Here is a 21954-nt window from a genome sequence, read left to right as displayed (position 1 = left end):
CCTCAGCTGCTTTCAGAAACTGATCCTTAAAGAGAAAAACATTCATTCTGAGAACCACCCACACAGAAAGCGCTAACCTGCCACCTAGTGGAAGTCTTGAGATGACAAATTAAATTATTAGTTGGATTGCTGAACATGAAACATTTATGCTGCATGATATTATTTGGCAGCAGTATGGAGGGTTAGATAATGTAATTGAGTGTCACTGCTTTCTTTTTGGAGTAATTAAAGAAGAATTTTCCCTCAATATTTATACGGTGCTTTTAACATAGAAAAAGATCCCAGGGCACTTCAGAGAGTTGTAATAAAAAAAAGGCTCTGAACAAAAGAAGGGGCAAATAAAAACTCGGTCAAAGAGGTGGGTTTTAATGTGTATCTTAAAGAAGGAGTGTGAGATAGAGGGATTTAGAGAGGGAATTCCAGAAAGTGGAACCTGGACAATGAAGGCACAGCTACCAATAGCAGAGCAAAGGGTGTGATAGCAGGATGAGAGCTGGGGTGGGTGGGTGTGGAACTGGAGATAAGGAGGAGGGAGGCCACGAAGGAATTATTAGTTGACTCACTCTCCTACAGTGAAAAATATATCTAACATCAAAGTGCTGCACTTCACTGATATTACATAGCAGAAATGTGCAATTTATTAGTTTTCACAATGTTACTGAGTGATTAAAAAATAACTTGAATTTCTATATTAGCTATAATGTAAAAGAACCCTGAACAATGATGTTAGAGAATGGAGTGAATGCCTATTATTGTGTTCCAAAGAGATTGGACAGAATCTTACAAACTTAGTTTTGGATGGAGCATGTTTCCACATCCAGGCTGGTAACCTGACCCTGCGAGTAGTGGGTCTTCCAGGTGAATTTTGTGGGGGAGCCAGCTAATTAAGAGGGTGCCCCTGGGATTGGCATCCAACTTGATGCAGCTGGCGGGTGAATCAGTCAGAAGCCCGAACAAAGGCCAATTATTTAAAGGGATTCCAGCAGTATGCACAGTGGCAGAACTCTGTGTTGTGGATATCAAATTTAAAGAAACAATAGGAGGAGGAAATGTATTGGAATCCCCTCCAACTGGGAAATCTATGGAATATAAAATCCAAACCTATGGACATGTCTTGACCTCATGTTTTGAACCATAAAGTACCAAAGTCAATAGCACAGGGCTGGGCAGCAAGGGGTTAATTCCGACATTTAGTGAAAGACAGTGGCTCATCAAAAAGATTCGAACGTTGACTGGTTGCTATGATGGGACAATGGTACCAGGGAATGCCATTACCTGCCAGTGGCTAATACAATTAAGAAACTGATTATCATATACAATGATACAAGAAACATGCCATCGATATAATATAATTAAGAAATTGTAATACAACTTAGGCCAGCATCATAGACAATGGTACTGGAGTCTGGTATTGCAACTATGATTGGTTCCTCTTGAGGACAGGAATAGGATCATTTGAACCTTCATCAACCTGGGAGCCAGATGCCGTTACTGTATTACCTCGAAACAGCAGTATTGTTTAAACAATGTGAACTATTCATATTCTCCTGAGATACATTTTCCATGGAAAAGCTGTATTGTTTTAACCAGCATGAGCTGATCATATTCACCTGCACTATGTGTGGAATAAACTAAGAGTGCTAACCACTGGACATTGGAACAGCACGAACAACAGGAAAGATGTTTGATATGTCTGAGTTGAATCATTATAAATCAGAACATAGTCGATACAGTTAGAAGAGTCAGGGACCTTGACTCAGGGCCTACAATCAACAACAAACAGGCCAGCCATGCTGGGGATTGTAAGTGTTTTCAGCCAAATCATAGTGATATTGGTCTGAGGGTTTTGTAAGGTTTTGGGACAAAAGCATAGTGCTTTTTTGCTTCCATTTTGTAGGATTTAAACCGAGTCATATTGAATTCATTTTGGGTTAACTGGGAACCGCGGTCGAATTGCAGGAGGGTTCAGCTGGGAATTGGGGCTTTAATTTCAGCCAGTCGCAGAAGGTTTTGTACTGGGGACGGGTCATTTTAATTTTGTGGTTTTCTGTATTATTTAACGAATCATAGAAGCATGTGTATTCGGGACATTGTTCAATAAAACATCAAATTTACGATTGAGCCAAACCCTGGGTAGGATTTTACCCTTGGCGTGCAGGATCGACAGGGACAGGCAGGGCAGGTTGGGAAGCTGACTGCTGCCTGTGATTGGCAGCGTTCTGTGATTTTATTCAGGAGGGCCAATTAAGGCCCGCCCAGCGTGATATGCGAGCGGCAGTGCTGAGCGCTGCCTGTGCGGGCAGGGGGAGGAGTGCGAGCAGGCCTAATGTGAACTTCACACATGTGCACGAGAGAGCGCAGAATAATCTCCCTGAGGCATGGAGCTGCCTCAGGGAGATGAAGAATTTTAAAATAAAAATAAAGGGCAGAAAAATGTAATGAAACATGTCTCCTCATGTGACTCTTGTCACATGAGCAGGGAAATGTTTTTAATTAAAAAATAAAGTTTTTATTTTATTGGATTTACTTTTGGAAACCTCATCTCGCTGGTGGATGAGGTTTCCAAAAAAAATGCAAGCCTTAGGTTGAACGGGCAGTGAAAGATTAAAGTCAATTGTTAACATAGTGGCCTTAATAGGCCTTTTAATTGTCAGCAGGAGCAGTGCCAGCTCCAGTGCGAGCCCACTGACCAAACTATTGCACATTTCACGCTTGTTGGGCCAGGCACAAGCCCACCCACCAAGCTAAAAATTCTGCCCCCTGTGTCTGTGCAAGTATTTGGCAGAAAATACAGGCCTGATGGGGGTGCAAGTCCCAATTTGGCCCCTGTGGGGTGGCCGGATTTCTGATCCATGAGCTGCCGACAGAGTTTTAGGTTGGGGTGGGGTAATCCGTCCCCCTATAAAATCCATCCCCATATTTGAGTCTAGACTGTGAGCATGTGCAGTCTAATTGAGTTAAAAGCCAAACATCATCCTCTCCTCGGTTAGCATCGTCACAAAGAGGCTGATTGCTCTCTTCAACTGGACCTTTGCTACCCACGGGTCAAATTATTTGCGTAGGACCAGTGCATCTTCAATGTACACCTGTCACTGGCAAGACCGTGCACCTAAAAACTAGGGTGGCAGTGCAGCTGCTGCTGCATGCCTAAGATGCATGAAGCAGTGGGAATGTCTTTTGGCTTTGGAGCTTTCAAGCCGCTGTTCAAACGAAGCAGCCAGCAGGTTTCCAGGCCCAGGGTCTCTGTGGAGGCTTTATAAAGGCCTCTTCGTGGCCTCCCTCATTTTGTTACCCCCATGTCTCTTGCAATCCGCAGGGCCAAACACCCTGTTTTGGTGCCCCTGTTCACCCAGTGCACCTGGAGAGAAAAAAATCAGTGGCAGGCCTAGTTAGGCCCTTCCAACTCATTTCCATGGCTGTCCTGAAGGTGCATCTGCCCCTCTTTTTTTACACTGATTTTGCACTTCGAAACATAGCTGAGGAAAATCAGCCCCATCAATCTTCTGACAGGGAGACTGGATAACAATCAGGAGCAGGAACCTGACAGACTATTCTCTTCTCAACATGTTGAGGCCAATGGTTGGGATGTGATAATTTAGTCCACGCCTGGGATCTTTCTACCTCTATTGCTTTGCCATAAGTGGCTGACTCTTAACTGCCCTCTGAAATGGCCTAGCAAGCCATTCAGTTCAAGGACAATTAGGGATGGGCAACAAATGCTGGCCTTGCCAGTGACGTCCACATCCCGTGAAAGAATAAAAGTAAAATCAGCTCAAATTCAAAGAAGTTCTTAACAGACATGTGTAACAGTAACAAATGTGATTCACACATGTTCTGCCCAAAGGCAGGTCCTTGGTTCGTTGTCTGCTGATGGTTCATCCTGAGCCATTTTCTTGGCAGTTTTTGTCAGTGGTAGTTTTGCCATTGCCTTCTGCTCTCTAGGGACCAGGCAAGGAGACAGGCCCTGAGTTCATCTCAGCCAGAAGAGAAATCAAACCCACACTGTTGATATTATTCTGAACCACACACTAGACACCTAGTCACCTGATCTAACCAGCCCCCAGTGACTGCAAAAGCCTATGGAAATTCATTTCTCCAAATCATACATTTCAAAATGCTCAGCATTTTTCTGAAACAGTTATTTAATGGACCCTTTTAGTGGACAACACAATGAGTAGTATAAAATACACACATTTAAATAATGTCTTTAAATGTTCAGGTGCAGCTAGGGGATTTAGTTAGGATTCTGAAGCTAAAGACTGGAATTAAAGAAATCCACTAAATAACCCCCATAGCAATAAATTCATCCAGAGGCTTGCACACAGAAGCTAGGCTGACATTCCAATGCAGTACTGATGGAGTACTGCCCTCCTGGATCAGACATTAAAGCAAGACCCTGTCTGTCCTCTCAGGTGGATATAAAAGATCCCATGGCACTCTTTGAGGAAGAGCAGGGGAGTCATTCCTAGTGTTCTGGCCAATGTTTATTCCTTAGCCAACATCATTAAAACAAACTATTTGGTCATTATCATTTTGCTGTTTGTGGGAGGCTTGCTGTGTGTTGCTTGGCTACAATATTTCCTAAAACAAAAGCAAAATACTGCGGATGCTGGACATCTGAAATAAAAACAGAAAATACTGGAAAAACTCAGCAGATCTGGCAGCATCTATGGAAAGAGAAACAGAGTCAACGTTTTGAGTCCAATATGACTCTTCTTCAGAACTAGGGAGAGGTAGAAATATGATGGGTTTGGCTGTTGAAAAAATGGGGAGGTGGAGCAAAATAGAAGGTCAGTGATTGATTGGAACGTGGAACACAAGACAAAGGGAGAGGTTGTGATAGTATTGCTAAGGTTTGGTCCAGAGTAGATGTTAATAGCAGAATAAAGATCAGCACTGTCTAAAAAGTTATGAAACTATCATATTTTCCATAATAGTATTGTGGGATATTGTGAGGTAGGCTTATGGGTGTGAGTGTGAATGGTTCTGTCAGTGTGACTGATTTAATTGAATTAGAGTCAGATAGACTGCAAGGTGGAAATGATCAAAAGGGTATTTGAAATGCTAATGAGTGAGCAAGGGTATAAGGTTCAGTAGATAAGGTGTGAATAAAATTTGCATTTTAAGATAAGTGGAGAGCTGTTTGATTATCAAAGGGATGGTAGGATGTTTACAACTAACAAGATAAGCAAGGCCAAATAGTATATTTATTTTTCCCAAAAGTGCTGACCATATTGGCAACATGAAAGATTTTTATATTATGGAAAATATAAATTTCCAAAGTCATGTAGAACAATGGGATTTTACACATTAAAGAGAGAGAAATATATATAAACAAGGATGGAAGGTTTTGTGGGGGTCTGGCCATGTAACATCTTGAAAGATACACCGTGTAAAGCAGCCTTGGGGAAAAGCCTCTAGCCACTTTTGCAAAAGTCTGCTGTGTCCAGTAAGTAAAATTGTGTTAAAAGCCTTTAGAATTCTGCTGGCGTGTGAGGGCCGTGGTAACTTTGCTGGATTGCTTATTTAAATTTAAAACTTATTTTGGACTGTTGCCTTAAAGGGGGTATGTAGTCGGGACTCAGGTTAATTTGGAATTTTGGGATTTTTACAATATCAAATAACTGTAATCTTGTCTATGTGTTTGAATTCTTTTCTTTTGTTAATAAATGTTTTAATTTAATTTTTAAAATCACTCAAGGTATTAGTGGACTCACTACTTCTGAATTCAGTATACAAATCTTCTCATAATACATACAAATAGCAAAACTGTTGTGATAGTGCAGTCAAATTTCCTTTGTGGATTTGGTCTGCCTGGCACATAGCACCTGTCACATCATAACAAAACTGGGGGCTCGTATGGGATTTTTGGAATTCCCTGACTGGTTTGGAGTTGGTGAATCTTAAGCCTATGAGTACGAGAAGCACATTTAACTCAGGACTTGGTGTGAGGGATTTTAAAGTGATGAGACTGCAAATATGGCTTTATCCATTGCTAAGACTTTTCTGGGAGCAGAAGATGTAACTCTGATTGATTTACAAGAAGTAACAAAGTTAAATTAACAGAATTGGTGGATTAGTTGCAATTAGATTTAACCAAAGGGGCAAAGAAAACAGACATAATTGAGGTAATAGTGCAGCATTTGAAATTGGAAGGGATACCTGAAGCTAGTGAGTCAGTTGAATTGGCTAAGATTCCGTTGCGAATGAAAAAAAACTTGAGTTGGAGGTGAAAAAAAATGGAACAGGCAAAAGAGAAAGCATTTCAAAGGGAAATGGAAATGAGAAAACTTGATCTTCAGGGGGAGAAATTAGCAGTGGAGGAAAGGGAGAAGGAAAGAGAAAGGGAATATCAGCTCAGAAAGCTGGAAGTTAAAAAAGAGATCTCAGAGGCTGAGGGAGGTTCTGAGGAGGAAATGACCACTTCCAATCTAAAACCCAGTGGGGAGATGTTTAAATTTCTGCAGGCACTTGTGAAGTTTGAGCAAAGGGATGTAGAGGCTTTCTTTATTTCATTTGAGAAGATAACTATGCAGGTGAAATGGCCACAAGAAATCTGGACGTTGCTTTTACAGTCTAGGTTGGTGGGTAGAGCTCATAAGATGTATGCATTGCTTTCAGAAGAGATATCGATGGATTATGAGGCAGTGAAAAAGGCTATTTTGAGTGCATATGAGTTGGTTACTGGGGCGTACAGGCAGAAATTTAGGAGTAAAAGGAAACAGCCTGGGCAAACTTATATTGAGTTTGAGAGAGTACAACAAAGTAATTTTGATGAGTGGATATGGGTATTAAAGGTAGAAACAATTATATGCAGCTCTTAGGGAAATAATTCTTTTGGAAGAATTTAAAGCTTCAATCCCTTTGGTAGAGAGAGCTCATTTGGAGGAACAGAGGGTTAAAACGGCAAGGTAAGCAGCAGAGGTAACTGATGATTATGAGCTGGTCCATAGATCAAAACCTTTTCTTGTCAACCTTTGAAATCAGAGAAGGATAGAAAGTGGGAAGGTGAAAAGAAGGTAGTTAGTCAAGGAAGAGAAGGAGCAGTTGGAAATTCTCAGGAAGCTTCTCCTCAGAGCAGAAAGGAAGGTGCTGAGGGTAGAAGTGACACTCAAAAACCGAAGTGTTTTCATTGTAATAAAGGTGCAAAGTTGGTCCAAAGTTGTTGAACTCAATGTTGAGTCCAGAAGGCTGCAAAGTGCTTAATCAGAAGATGAGATGCTGTTACTCAGCTTGCATTGGGCTTCACTAGAACATTGTAGCAAGCTGAGGGCAGAAATGTGAGCATTCCTCTACAAACTGCAGCAGGGGAATAGGAACTGTGGGAGTTTGTGAGAAAATACATCAGTTGACTTCTCCCTATTCACCTTTCGGCAGCTCAATGGTAATTATCACATAGGTACAAACAGATAAATGTTACTGTCACTCACTGAAATTGTATGATTCCTCCCATGTGCTTTCAAAAATATTGAATATGCTTCATTTATTATTACACCATGATTATCAGAAAGTACCTGCTCTCAATGGCAGCTCGGAATTCCTGTTGGCTGATAACATTCCTTCCAAGTTTGTCAATTTTGCTGTAATTTACAAAGGACAAATTCAGTGAGATTGTCAAAGTCTTTTTTTACTTATCTTTTAGAACTGTTGCCACTCTTAAATGTATCAAATAATTATTTCTAATTATTATTATTATTTCAAAAATAATAAAGGTTTACATTCTAACATACTTATCGGGTATGCTGGTTAATGGAAGATTTTCTGTTTGGCAGTATGCAAATTGGAATTCAGGAAGAAATTTGAACTATTTCTTCATTTCAGAAAACTAGTGCAATCTTAGGCACAACTTGCACTCAGACTGCTAATTGCACCAGGCGTCAACCCTATCCCAAAGTCTCTTTATTCTTTCATGGGACGTGAGCATCACTGCCAAAGCCAGCATTTTGTTGCCCATCCCTAACTGCCCTTGAACCGAGGCCATTTCAGAGGGCACTTCAGAGTCAACCACATTGCTGTGGGTCTGGAGTCACATGTAGGCCAGGCTAGGCGAGGATGGCAGATTTCCTTCCCTAAAGGACATTAGTGAAACAGATGGGTTTTTACAACAATTGATTCATGGTCACCGTGACTGAATTTAAATTTCAGCAGCTGCCATGGTGGACAAATGTCCCCAGAGCATTAGCCTGGGTCTCTGGCTGGCTAGTCCAGTGGCATATTAGTATTGTCACTGGACTAGTGATCTAGCCTACACGTGACTCCAGGCCCACAACAATGTGGTTGACTCTTAAATGCCCTCTGAAATGACCTAGCAAGCTCATCACAGTTCACCACCTTCTCAAGGGCAACTAGGGATGAGCAATACATGCTGGCCCAGCCAGCGAAGCCCACATTCCAATGAATGAATAATAATTTTTAAAAGTTACCACTTTGCCACCATCTCCCACAAACGTATATTACCATTGAAACCATTGAAAGGTTATACACATGTGCATATTCTGGGTAGCAAGAATTTAATATATGAGTCACATTTGTAGTGCAGGAGACCTAATAGAAACATAGAAACATAGAAAATATGAGCAGGAGTAGGCCATTCGGCCCTTCGAGCCTGCTCCACCATTCATTATGATCATGGCTTATCATCCAACTTAATAGCCTGCTCCCACTTTCTCCCCATACTCTTTGATCCCTTTCCCCCAAGAGTTATATCTAACTCCTTCTTGAAAACATATAATGTTTTGGCCTCAACTACTTTCTGTGGCAGTGAATTCCACAGGCTCACCACTCTCTGGTGAAGAAATTTCTCCTCATCTCAGTCCTAAATGGTCTACCCCGTATCCTCAGACTGTGACCCCTGGTTCTGGACTCCCCCACCATCAGGAACATCCTTCCTGTATGTACCCTGTCTAGTCCTGTTAGAAATTTATAGGTTTCTATGAGATCCCCCCTCATTCTTCTGAACTCCAGTGAATATAATCCTAACTGACTCAATCTCTCCTCATGTCAGTCCCGCCATCCCAGGAATCAGTCTGGTGAACCTTCACTGCACTCCCTCTATAGCAAGAACATCCTTCCTCAGATAAGGAGACCAAAACTGCACACAATTTTCCAAGTATGGTCTCACCAAGGCCGTGCATAATTGCAGCAAGACATCCCTGCTCCTGTACTCGAATCCTCTCGTTATGAAGGCCAACATACCATTTGCCTTCTTTACCGCCTGCTGCACCTGCATGCTTACTTTCAACAACTGGTGTATGAGGACACCCAGGTCTTGTTCCACACTCCCCTCTCTCAATTTATAGCCATTCAGATAATAATCTGCCTTCCTGTTTTTGCTAGGTACCAAAGTGGATAACCTCACATTTACCCACATTATACTGCATCTGCCATGCATTTGTCCACTCACTCAACTTATTCAAATCACACTGAAGCATCTCTGCATCCTCCTCACAGCTCACCTACCCACCCAGCTTTGTGTCATCTGCAAATTTGGAGATATTACATTTAGCTCCCTCTAAATCATTAATATTTATTGTGAATAGCTGGGTTCCCAGCACCAATCCATTCGGAATAAGACCCGTTTATTCCTACTCTTTGTTTCCTGTCTGCCAACCAGTTTTCTATCCATCTCAATACACTACCCCTAATCCCATGTGCTTTATTTTTAATCAAAGGCTTTTGAAAATATGAAGGAAAACTAACAACTTTGATTCTGGCCACATCTTCCCCATGCCACAGGGCTAACAGCTCAGGGACTGCCCAATGGGTCAGACTAAGTTTGTGGCCAAGGTTCTCCAGGTGAGGTGTCCAGGCTGTCAGAAAAGATGCTGACCAAAATGAGATGCTGCACCACATATAGAGAAGAAGAGTTAATTGAGCCATCCTACCAGCAAAGAAATATCAATCGAGAACTGGAAGCAGGCCTTCACACCTGGCTCCCACAATAGTGTGAGCTAAGGGCTGGGTGACGAACTTAAAAGAAATTGTTACCGAAGAAAAGGTAGCATAAATAAAGGACCACATCAGTAATATCATTGATCCGGAAGGTACTTTACTGCATTGTTAATGATTTGGTTGAGGCAGTCCTTTATTTTAACAGGTTGATGGGAAATTACGTTCCTCCTGTTAGGAAGGATACTACTGATAGGAAAATGTGATTGAGAATACATTAGAAATATCTGGTAGAACATAATATATTGCTTCCAGCCCAAAATCAGATGGCTGTTGATTGAGGCCCTTGTCCAGAGTCAAGCTAAATTCTGCCAGTTTTGGCCGATCTATGCTGTCAAATCCTTTAGTCATCTTAAACATTTCAATTAGACCACCCTTTAATCTTGTATACTCAAGGAAATACAATGTAACCTGGCTTCATAATGTAATCCTTTTAGACTCAGCATCATTCTGGTGAATCTGCATGGCACCTCATCCAAGGCCAATATATTTTTCCTGTGGTGCAGCGTCCAGAAATGAGTGCAGTACTCCAGATGGGGTCTAACCAGAGATTTAACTAACTATAGTCCTTCCCACCTCAATGCCTAGAATGTGGTAAAGCAACAAGCAGGTTCGAAGTAAATGATGTGAAGATTCTTTGTTTTCAATCATATCATTGCTCGGCAGGTGATAATAAAAAAACAAGCAAAAGAAAATGGAAAATGTAATCCACAGCTGTCAAAATAACCATAGGAGGTAGTGATTGTTTTAAATTAACAAGCCTATCATGGCTCGGTTTTATTTTCAGTAGAAATAGGTGACCCGGGCTCCATTATATCAACTCGCTCCCTCCCTTGGGTTTACTTTACAGTAATTTAAAAGTGGCTGCTGCAATCCACCAGCGTGAGACAAAGCAAACTCCTAGAATATTTTCTAGTGGCGGCTGCATCGTAGGTATGAATAATGGATGAAAATTTGGGAAGGCATGAAATAATACTCCAAATATTGAAGTGTGAAGTTTAGGCAGAACATATTTTATCAACTGCATGTCAGTGCAGTGAAAATGATGTGGAGACAGTGAACTGTTGCCTGGAAATGGTAAGAAATGCATCATCTTAGGTCTTACTTTTATAAAACATTTCATGTAGGCAGAGATGAAGGTGTCACCGAACTTGTAATCTAGAGGCCTAGTCTAAGCCTCTGGAGACACGGGCTCAAATCCCACCATGGCAGTTAGTGAAATTTAAATTCAATTAATAAATCTGGAATTGAAAGCTAGGCCTAAATTTTCTGGTCCCGCCCGCCATGGGTTTCATAGCAGCTGGGACGGATATTTTGATGGACCAGTAGAAGGTCCGTTGACTTTGGGCACTGCAGGACTGGAACGTCCTGGCCCTAGTCTCAGTAATGGTGACCATGAAACTGTAATCAATTGTTGTAAAGACCCTTCCCTTTAGGGAAGGAAATCTGCTGTCCTTAACTGGTCTGGCCTCCATGTGACTCCAGACCCACAGCATATGGTTGACTCATAACTGCCCTCGGTTTAAGGGCAATTAGATATGGGCAACAAATGCTGGCTTTGCCAGTGATGCGCAAATCTCATGAAAGAAGAAAGAAAATGTATCTAATGTGTTGATGCACTGATCTGTACTTTCTTAGTGGGAACAAAGCTCCTTTAAAGTCCACCTACTGCCTCCATTCTCTGCTCCAACCCACCAGTAAATAGTTGTACAAAATCATTCCGTCAATATTATCCAGTGGAAGCATGTTCAAAACCTCCACTTGCACTCGTAAAAGGGTTAAATTAGTTTTCAACGGAACGTAGAGCAATTAGGTACTTACTGAAAGGTGGCTAAAAGTGCCAGGAAGTCTGACTGAAAGAGGCTTGTTAGTTTTGCTTCAATTGCAGTTACCGTGGAGCACAGGCTGTCACTCCCTTCATAATTGAATCTAGAAACAAAGCATATACATTAATAATTAGTAAAACTGCTTGTTCATCCCATTAAAAATGTTATGTAAATGCACGTGTGCACGCGCGTGTGTGGGCGTATGTGTACAGGTGCATGTGTGTGAGCATGTGTGCAGGTGCATGTGTGTGCACATGTGTGTGGGTGTGTGTGCATGTGTGCAGGTGCATGTGTGTGCACATGCATGTGTATGTGCATGTATGCACATGCACGTATGCAGGTGTGTGTTTGTGTATGTATGCGCATGTTCACCCTTGAATAATGGAGATTCATCTGGCATCAAATGGCCAATGGAATTTCCATTATAGCAGCCAGCCTTAACTGTATTCCTGATCCAGACACATCAGAGTATACGAGTATTTTCTAAGTTTTGTGTCATTCAAATATGAATTTTTCTACATATATGGAAGAAAAAACAAGGTTTCCATTTTCCACTGGGGCCAGTTTCTGAAATCTTTCCTGCGGAAGTAGTGCTGGGATATCGTGGTGCTATTTGGCAGGCCTTTCTTGCTCCTAGGTTTGGCACAGAGACACCAATATACTTGCTGAGAGTGATCTGCTCCATACCCAAAGCTCACTACCCATAATATCCCAGAGTTGGTCAGTCATTTCAATACCAGAATATGATTGGAGCAACAATATAAGAGTCACTAATTTAAAAATGTCCATCATTGGCTGTAACGTGCTTTGGAATGTCCTGGGGTTGTTTAATGTAAGTTCTTCCTTTCTGGAAGAAAGACATTACAGTCAATGATGTACTTTTTGAATTGTAATTGCTGTTGTAATGTAATTGTAGTCAAATTGTGCGCAAACAGCAATGAGGTAATGATTAGTAAATCTGTTTTTTAAATGATGTTGATTAGGGAATAAATATTGGCCAGGACACTGGGGAGAGCTCCCTGTTCTTCTTCATATAGTACTATGGTATCTTTTACACGCACCCAAAGATGAAAATGGGGCCTCGGTTTAATATCTCATCTGAAAGATGGCACCTCCGAGACTGCAGTACCCCCTCAGTGCTGAAGCGTAAGCCTATATTATTTGCTGAAACGGAACTTGAATCTTGTGACTCACTGAACCACTAAGTAAAACCTGCATATTTGTGCAGAAACACACCACAGCTACACCTGGTAGAACCACCATGAGAAGCATTCTGATGCCAGCCAATGTTTGCTGAGGATCTATGGAGATTCCCATGCTGTGCTGGGAACTGAAAAGAGGGCTCTTACCTCCATCCTTAGATGGTTACTTTAACATTTTAGGTTCAAACAAACCCTACTTGGGTCTGAGCACATTATCTAGATGGACGTTTGAGTGCATTACTAAGAGGTACTTGTGGTGTTGGCAGTATCACCTTTTAGATGAGATGTTAAATCAAGACTCCATTTACTTGCTAAGGTGGGTATAACTTGCCCTATGGCACTATTCAAACATCCTTCCCTCAAGCAACAGCACAAAACACAGATGAACTGGAGATGAGTAGAGTGCCAGGTTATAAAGAAGGTATCTCTCTTTGAAAGGCCAGGAAGTTAGATGAAGTTAAATGAACGTGTCTGAAATCATTAGTCAACTGGTCTAGTGGGGCGTTGGGGGTGGGGAGCGAGGGAAATGGGTTGAATATTGAGGTAACTTTTAGATGAAATACAGGTCTAGTAGTCTGTAGAAAATCTAAATATCATTTTTTTTCAGTTGAAAAGCATATGAATTGTGAAATGTTTTGCATTGATGATCATGTAAAAATTCAAAACTTGCAGTGAGAACAACACCCCTTAGAAAGGTACTTACTTTCAGCATTTGGATTTATTCATTCATGTACTTGATTCAGCTGGTAGCACTCTCATCTCTGAGGCAAATGATTGTAGATTTAAGTCTCAATGTGGACCTGAGACTCACTGCCAGTGCAGGATTGTCAGAGGTGCCATGTCTCGCGTGAGACTGAGTTCTTGCCTACCTGTTCGGGTAGATCCAATGATACTATTTAAAGGAGAGCTCCCCACGTTACCTGCCCAACCAAAAGAGTGATTACCTGGTCATTCATCTGTTTGTGGAATCTTACTTTGTGCAAAATGGCCACTGCCAGTTCCTAGATATCAATAGTGACTATACTTCGAAAGGGACCCACTGGTTGTTGAGTGCTTTGAGAAATTCTTAGGATGTGGTAAGATGATATATAAATATAAACGTAACTAGTTGGAGATATGCCACTCATCAGCAGGAGGGAATTAGTACCTACATTCCACAGCTTAAATCTCAAAGATTGTATGACTCCTTGTTTTCGCAAGCCAAGGGTTTGCTTGCCAGTCAGCTGTTTTTGAAATTGATTTTATTTAGTTTTTTTTAAATTTAGAAGGGCGGAAATGCTATCAGAACAGAATTGTGATCTGGTAAAGTCAAACATACATTGTTAGGACAAAGAACCCACTAACTTGTGCTTCGGGTTGTTCAAAATTTTATGCGGAATTCCCTTCTCACTTCTGTCCTGGAAGTTTCTAAGGAAGTCAATGTATTTGATCCCAAATTTGCTGTTTTCGAGATTGCATCGCGCCAAAAAAAGGTTAAAATGTTCGTCTTTCAAGTGTAGGTCAAAGGTTGCCAGGACAGACAGAAAGTCCCTGTGTAATACCTGGTAATTCAAATAGAGGAAAATACATTGTCAAATTGTAGAAAAGATAGGGCTTAAAATAATTTTTAAACCATTGAATTGTTAATGGTACAAAGTGGTAGTCACACTTTTCAAACCCTCAATCTCTACCTCCTGCAAGGACAAGGAGAGCAAATGGGCAATAACACCACCACCTGGAAGTTCCCCTCCAAGCCACTCACCATCCTGGCTTGGAAATATATCGCCGTTTCTTCACTGTTGCTGGATCAAAATCTTTGAACTCCCTTCCTAACAGCACTATGGGTGTACCTACACCACATGGACTGCAGTGGCTCAAGCAGCTGGCTCATCACCAACTTCTCAAGGGCAATTAGGGATGGGCAATAAATGCTGGTCTAGCCAGCGACATCCATATCCCATGAAAGAATAAAAAAATGTATGCATAAACTTTCACTGGTTATACTGTACCTAATAATTTGGCAACAGTACTCACCTTTAAGAAAGTAAAGCAAGTTCTGCCCATGGGTTCTTAAAGGATCTACTCTTGTGACAGTTACAGAGCTGTCAGAGAGTTCATTTGCAACACAATTGTCAGCCTGCGGCTAGTAGTTTCAGCTCAAATTTCAGCCAGACATGTTTACACAAGCTATAATAAAATTACACTACATGTCTCCTACCCAGAAGATGTGAGAAGGACTATAGATATAATTAGGCAGCATATAGATAATTAGATATAATTCAGATAAAAGCCACTCCAAATGTTTCTTACCTTGCCTGTTCCCTCTGGGTCATACTTTTCAAATTCTTCTTTCATGAGGTTATAACCTTCCCTGAACTTATCTTTTAGCCAGTTTTCAATATGAAGAGAAGCTTTCCTCTCATGTTCTGCTTTGGTCAGGGTCCTAGTCAGTCCTGGAAAGAACAGTAATGAACAGTTTAGAATAGTTACATTGCTCTTGTGGACACTCTCTAATTTTCTGGGTTTTATTTATATCACTCAGGCTGCTATGTCCTCTAGAGATTCATAACTTGTTCCCCTTTAGAACGTCTGACAAAACTGTCAAGTTCTGGGCTTCCCACATGCGATTGTTAGCATGTGAGCTGTTTCCACCATTCAGCTGAATTTATCATTGGTGAAAATGACACCAGACCTGCTAATTATACATTTCCAACAATTGGTTTAATTTATTTTGATAGTTTGAGCTCCCATCTCATTCAGTGGTTTCAGGATCTCCAAATGAGAGCAGATGTGTTGGTGCTTGGGTGGCAAATGTTTAGGATTACATTCCATCTCCTGCAGCTATACCTTAACACCTCTTCTTTGCTAACATTATAACAGCAACTTACATTTATATTTATTTTGGAAAAAACATAGGCATTAGGGTATTTCTGCTGAAGGACAGATTCTACGTAGATTGTCAACATTACTCTAGAATCTCCTGCCATGCCTTCTTTCTATCCTCAGTGAGAATAAATGAACTGGAATATAAAATGAACTGAACACTCCTGTACCAAACCGCTAGGCCATTCATATAAATAATAGAATCATTGAATCACAGAATCATTACAGCACTGAAGAAGGACATTTGGTCCATGAAGACACCCTGGCAGAGCAATCCAATCAGTCCCATTCCCCTACAAATTTATTTCCCTCAAGTGCCCACCCTATTTCCTTTTGAAATCATTCATTGTCTCCACTTCCCCAAACTCATAGGCAGCGAGTTGCAGGTCATTAGCACTTGCTGCATAAAAAAGATTGTTCTCACATTCCCCTTGCATCTCTTGCCTAAAGCATTAAATCTTTGTCCCCTAGTGCTTGTACCATCAGTTAATGGGGACAGCTTTTCCATGTCTACCTTATCTAAACCTGTCATAGCCTTGGACACTTCTATAACATCTCCCCTCAATCTCCTTTGCGTCAAAGTGATCAGCCCCAGCTTCTCCAACCTAACCTTGTAGCTAAAATCCCCCATCCCTGGAACTATACTAGTCAATCTCTGCATCCTCTCAAGGACCCTCACATCCTTCCTAAGGTGTGGTGACCAGAACTGGATGTAACACTCTAGTTGTAGCCTAATCAGAGGTTTGTACAGCTTCAGCAGAGGTCTTTTCATAATCAATAATGTAGTGTTGCATTCTGTAATAGTGACAAATCAGTTCATTAGGTTTATCGCAGGTTCCATTTGACATGCATCATATCCCACAAATCTAAATGAAAGAGTGGCAAATGAGCGCAAGCCACATTCTGCCATTCTGAAACATGCCGTGGGGGTAATTTTAACCTAACCCACTTGGCAAAAAGCTGATGGGGTTGGATCAGACACCATTTTTCCAATAGAAGACAGAAGTGGGGTGAAAAATGGGTGTTTGACCCAACCCAACAGTTTCGGGTTGGGCAGCTTAGAATAAAATTATCACATAACTGTGAAGCTCCAATGTGCTATATTACTAGACACATGAACTTAGTGGATAGACCAGGCACTTCACAGAATTACAGAATTGTTGCAGGGCAAAAGAAGGGCATTCAGCCCATCATGTCTGCACCATCTCTCTGAATGAGCAATTCACTTTGTGCCCTTCTGAATGCTTCAGTTAAAGCTGGCTACAATACACTCTCAAGCACTGCGTTCCAGATCTTAACCGCTCACCGTATGAAATTTTTTTTCTCATACCGCTTTTGCTTCTTTCGCAAATTACTTTAAATCTGTGCCCTCTCATTCTTGATCCTTTCTCAAGTGGGAAGAGTTTCGCTCTATCTACTCTGTCCAGACTCCTCATGATTTTGAACACCTCTATCAAATCCCCTCTCAGCCTTCTCTCCTCTAAGGAAAACAGTTCCAACTTCTCCAATCTATCTTCATAACTGAAGTTCCTCATCCCTGAAACCATTTTTGTGAATTTGTTCTGCACTTTCTTCAATGCATTCACATCCTTCCTCTAGTGCAGTAACCAGAACTGGGTGCGATACTCCAGCCGAGACCAAATTAGTGTCTTATACAGGTTCAGCATAACCTCCTTGCTCTTGAACCCATGCCCCCATCAATAAAACCTAGAATACTGTAAGCTTTATTAACTGCTCTCTCAACCTGTCCTGCCATCTTCAATGACTAATGGCCATATACCCAGGTCCCTCTGCTCCTGCACCCCCTTTAGAATTGTGACCTCTATTTTATGTTAACTGTCCATGTTCTTCCTACTAACATGAATCACTTCACATTCCTCCACATTGAATCTCATCTGCCATCTGTCAGCCCATTCCATTAACTTGTCTATGTCCTTTTGAAGTTCTATACTATCCTCCTCACAGTTCACAATATTCCAAGTTTTGTATCATCTGCAAATTTTGAAATTGTGCCCTGTACAACAAGGTTTAGGTCATTAATATATATCAGGAAGGGGGAGGGTCCCAATACTTACCCCTGGGGGAATTCCACTACAACCCTTGCTCCAGTCTGAAAAGCATCCATTAACCACTAACCACTATTTCCTGTCACTCAGCTAATTTCATATCCATGCTGCTACTGTCCCTTTTATTTCATGAACTATAACTTTGCTGGCAAGACTGTTGTGTGGCACTGTATCAAATGGTTTTTGCAAGTCCATGTACACCACATCAACCGCATTGTGCTCATCAACCCTCTCTGTTACCACTTCAAAAAGCTCCATCAAGTTATTTAAACACTATTTTCTCTAAACAAATCCATGCCGGCTTTCTTTAATTAACCCGCATTTGTCCATGTGACTACTAATTTTATCCCAAATAATTGATTCTAGAGGTTTCCCACCACCGAAGTTGAACTGACTGACCTGTAGTTGCTGGGCTTATCTTTTTGCAACAAGGGTGTAACATTTGCAATTCTCCAGTCCTCACTTACTTGCTGAGCTTTCTAAACTCATTTGATCAGATGGTTTTCGAGCAGCCCCTTCACTGTTGTGTGCCATTCCATTCCTGAGTTCATTTCCAAGTTTCCTCATTAGCACATCTCCTTTAATAACACCAAGACCATCAGTATCATATCTGTTGGAATGGAAAGTGACAGGGTGAAGGAATGAGATAACTATCTACGGTAAGATCATAGATTTAGTTCATAAGATTATAAGAATTAGGACCAAGAATCACAGAATTTTAACAGTACAGAAGGAGGCCATTCGGCCCATCATGTCTGCACCGGCTCTCCAAATGAGCTTTGTGACCTAATGTCATTGCCCTGCCTTTTCCCCATATCCATGCACATTGTTTCTATTAAAATAATCATCTAATGCCCTCTTGAATGTCTCGATTGTGCCTCCACCACACTTCCAAGCAGAGCATTCCAGACCCGAATCATTCGGGTCATTCGGCCCATCGAGCCTGTTCCACCATTCGATAAGATTATGGCTGTCCTGATTGTGGCCTTAACTCCACTTTCTTGCCAACTCCTCATAACCTTTGACTCCCTTGTCAATCAAAAATCTGTCTAGCGCAGCCTTAAATGTATTCAATAACCCAGCCTCCACTGCCCTCTGTGGAAGACAATTCCAAAGACTAACAGCCCTCTGAGAGAAGAAATTCCTTCTCATCCCCATCTTAAATCGGAGACCCCTTATTTTTAAATGTCCCCTAATTCTAGATTCCATCCCCTCCCCCTCTGATGGGAAACATCCCCTCAGCATCTGCCCTGTCAAGCCACCTCAGAATCTTATATGTTTCAATAAGATCACCCCTCATTCTTCTAAACTCCAATGAGTATAGGCCCAATCTGCTCAACCTTTCCTCATATGATAATCCCATCATCCCAGGAATCAGGCTAGTGGATCTTAACTGAACTGCTTCCATTACAAGTACATCCTTCCTTAATTGAGACCAAAACTGTACGCAAGTACTTTAGGTGAGGTCTCACCAATGCTCTGCGCATCCATTATCCTTGCAATAAAGGCACGCAGATCCCTCTGTACTGCAGCATTCTGCAGTCTCTCTCCATTTAGAAATACTCTGCTTTTCTAGTCTTTCTTCCAGGAAGCAGATCTAACAAGAAGAGTTTTAAATGGGAACCGGTCGATGTAGTGTATTTGGATTTCCAGAAGGCATTTGATATGGTGCCACATAAAAGGTTATTGCACAAGGTAAAAGCTCACGGTATTGGGGATAATGTATTAGCATGGATTGAGGATTGGTTAACACACAGAAGACAGAGAGTCGGGATTAATGGGTCTTTTTCAGGTTGGAAAGACGTAACTAGTGGAGTGCCACAAAGATCAGTCCTAAGACCTCAATTATTTACTGACTATATTAATGACTTGGAGGAGGGGGCAGAGTGTAATGTATCCAAATCTGTTGACAATACAAAAATAGGCGGGAGGGCATGTAGTGATGAGGACATAAGGATATGGATAGGTTGAGTGGGTGGGCAAAAACTTGGCAGATAGGAGTTTAATGTAGGAAAGTGTGAGGTCATGCACTTTGGTCGGAAAAATCAAAAGGCAGACTATTATTTAAATGGAGAGAGACTCCAAAAAGGTGCAGTACATAGAAATCTGGGTGTTCTTGTGCATGAAACACAAAAGGTTAGCATGCAGGTGCAGCAAGTAATTAAGAAGGCAAATGGAATTTTGGCCTGTATTGCTAGGGGACTGGAGTTTAAAAATAGGAAAGTTTTGTTACAACTGTACAGCGTGTTGGTATGGCCGCACCTGGAGTACTGTGTACAGTTTTGGTCCCTGTATTTAAGAAAGGATATATTGGTATTGGAGGCAGCTCAAAAGAGATTCACTAGGCTGATTCCTGGGATGAAGGGGTTGAGTTATCAAGAACAGCTAAACAGGTTAGGCCTTTATTCATTAGAGTTTAGAAGAATGAGGGGTGATCTGATTGAAATGTACAAGATTCTGAGGGGGCTTGACAGAGTAGATGTTGAGAAGATGTTTCCACTAGTGGGGGAATCTTGAACTAGGGGACGTAGTTACAGAATAAAGAGACACTCACTTAAAACTGAGATGTGAAGGAATTTCTTCTCTCAAAGGGTAGTGAATGTCTGGAATTCTCTACATAGAAACATAGAAAATAGGAGCAGGAATAGATCATTCAACCCTTCAAGCCTGCTCTGCTATTCATTATGATCATGGTTGGTCATCCAACTCAATAGCCTGCTCCCACTTTCTCCCCATACCTTTTGATCCCTTTCACCCCAAGAGCTATATCTAACTCCTCCTGGAAAACATACAATGTTTTGGTGTCAACTACTTTCTGTGGTAATGAATTCCACAGGCTCACCACTCTCTGGGTGAAGAAATTTCTCCTCATCTCAGTCCTAAATGGTGTACCCCATATCCTCACACTGTGACCCCTGGTTCTGGACTCCCCCACCTTTGGGAACATCCTTCCTGTATCAACCTGCCTAGTCCTGTTAGAATTTTATAGGTTTCTATGAGATTCTCCCTCATTCTTCTGAACTCCAGTGAATATAATCCTAACTGACTCAATCTCTCCTCATATGTCAGTCCCGCCATCCCAGGAATCAGTCTGGTAAACCTTTGCTGAACTCCCTCTATAGCAAGAACATCCTTCCTCAGATAAGGAGACCAAAACTGCACACAATTTTCCAAGTATGGTCTCACCAAGGCCGTGTATAATTGCAGCAAGACATCCCTGTTCCTGTACTCGAATCCTCTGGCTATGAAGGCCAACATACCATTTGCCTTCTTTACCACCTGCTCTGCCTACATGCTTACCTTCAGCGACTGGTGTACAAGAACACCCAGGTCTCATTGCACATTCCCCTCCCTCAAATTATAGCCATTCAGATATTAATCTGCCTTCCCGTTTTTGCTAGGTAACAAAGTGGATAACTTCACATTTATCCACATTATACTGCATCTGCCATACATTTGCCCACTCATCCAGCTTGTCCAAATCACACTGAAGCATCTCTGCATCCTCCTCACAGCTCACCCTCCCACCCAGCTTTGTGTCATCTGCAAATTTGGAGATATTACATTTAGCTCCCTCATCTAAATCATTAATATATATTGTGTATAGCTGGGGTCACAGCACCGATCCCTGTCACTGCCTGCCATTTGGAAAAAGTCCTGTTCATTCCTACTCTTTGTTTCCTGTCTGCCAACCAGTTTTCTATCCATCTCAATACACTACCCCCAATCCCTTGCGCTTTAATTTTACACGCTAATCTCTTATGTGGGACTTTGTCAAAAGCCTTCTGAAAGTCCAAATAAACCACATCCACTGGCTCTCCCTCATCAACTCTACTAGTTACATCCTCAAAAAATTCCAGTAGATTTGTCAAGCATGATTTCCCTTTCATAAATCTATGCTGACTCTGTCCGATTCTGCCACTGTTTTCCAAGTGCTCAGCTTTTATAAATCTTTTATAATGGATTCTAGAATTTTCTCCACTACCGACATCAGGCTGACTGGTCTTTAATTCCCAGTTTTCTCTCTGCCTCCCTTTTTAAATAGTGGGG

The 21954-nt window shown here is 41.5% G+C and overlaps 1 protein-coding gene across 3 annotated transcripts in view; it reads right to left on the bottom strand.

The window, feature by feature from the left end:
- The window catches only part of si:ch211-197n1.2 (EF-hand calcium-binding domain-containing protein 6), a 139333-nt gene that overhangs the window by 35046 nt on the left and 82333 nt on the right, over positions 1-21954 (bottom strand). For all 3 annotated transcript variants that reach the window (XM_041186355.1, XM_041186357.1, XM_041186356.1), the window contains 5 exons: positions 18372-18514; positions 15266-15408; positions 14321-14517; positions 11770-11877; positions 7515-7580 (listed from right to left, as the gene is read on the bottom strand). In XM_041186355.1, coding sequence (XP_041042289.1) covers positions 7515-7580; positions 11770-11877; positions 14321-14517; positions 15266-15408; positions 18372-18514 — 657 coding nt within the window. The remainder of the gene's footprint in view (positions 1-7514; positions 7581-11769; positions 11878-14320; positions 14518-15265; positions 15409-18371; positions 18515-21954) is intronic.

Source organism: Carcharodon carcharias, chromosome 4 (genome assembly GCF_017639515.1).
Source record: "Carcharodon carcharias isolate sCarCar2 chromosome 4, sCarCar2.pri, whole genome shotgun sequence".
Classification (NCBI taxonomy): domain Eukaryota; kingdom Metazoa; phylum Chordata; class Chondrichthyes; order Lamniformes; family Lamnidae; genus Carcharodon; species Carcharodon carcharias.
The sequence above is the reverse complement of the archived record's forward strand: the minus strand, read 5'-3'. Positions and strand labels throughout refer to the sequence as shown.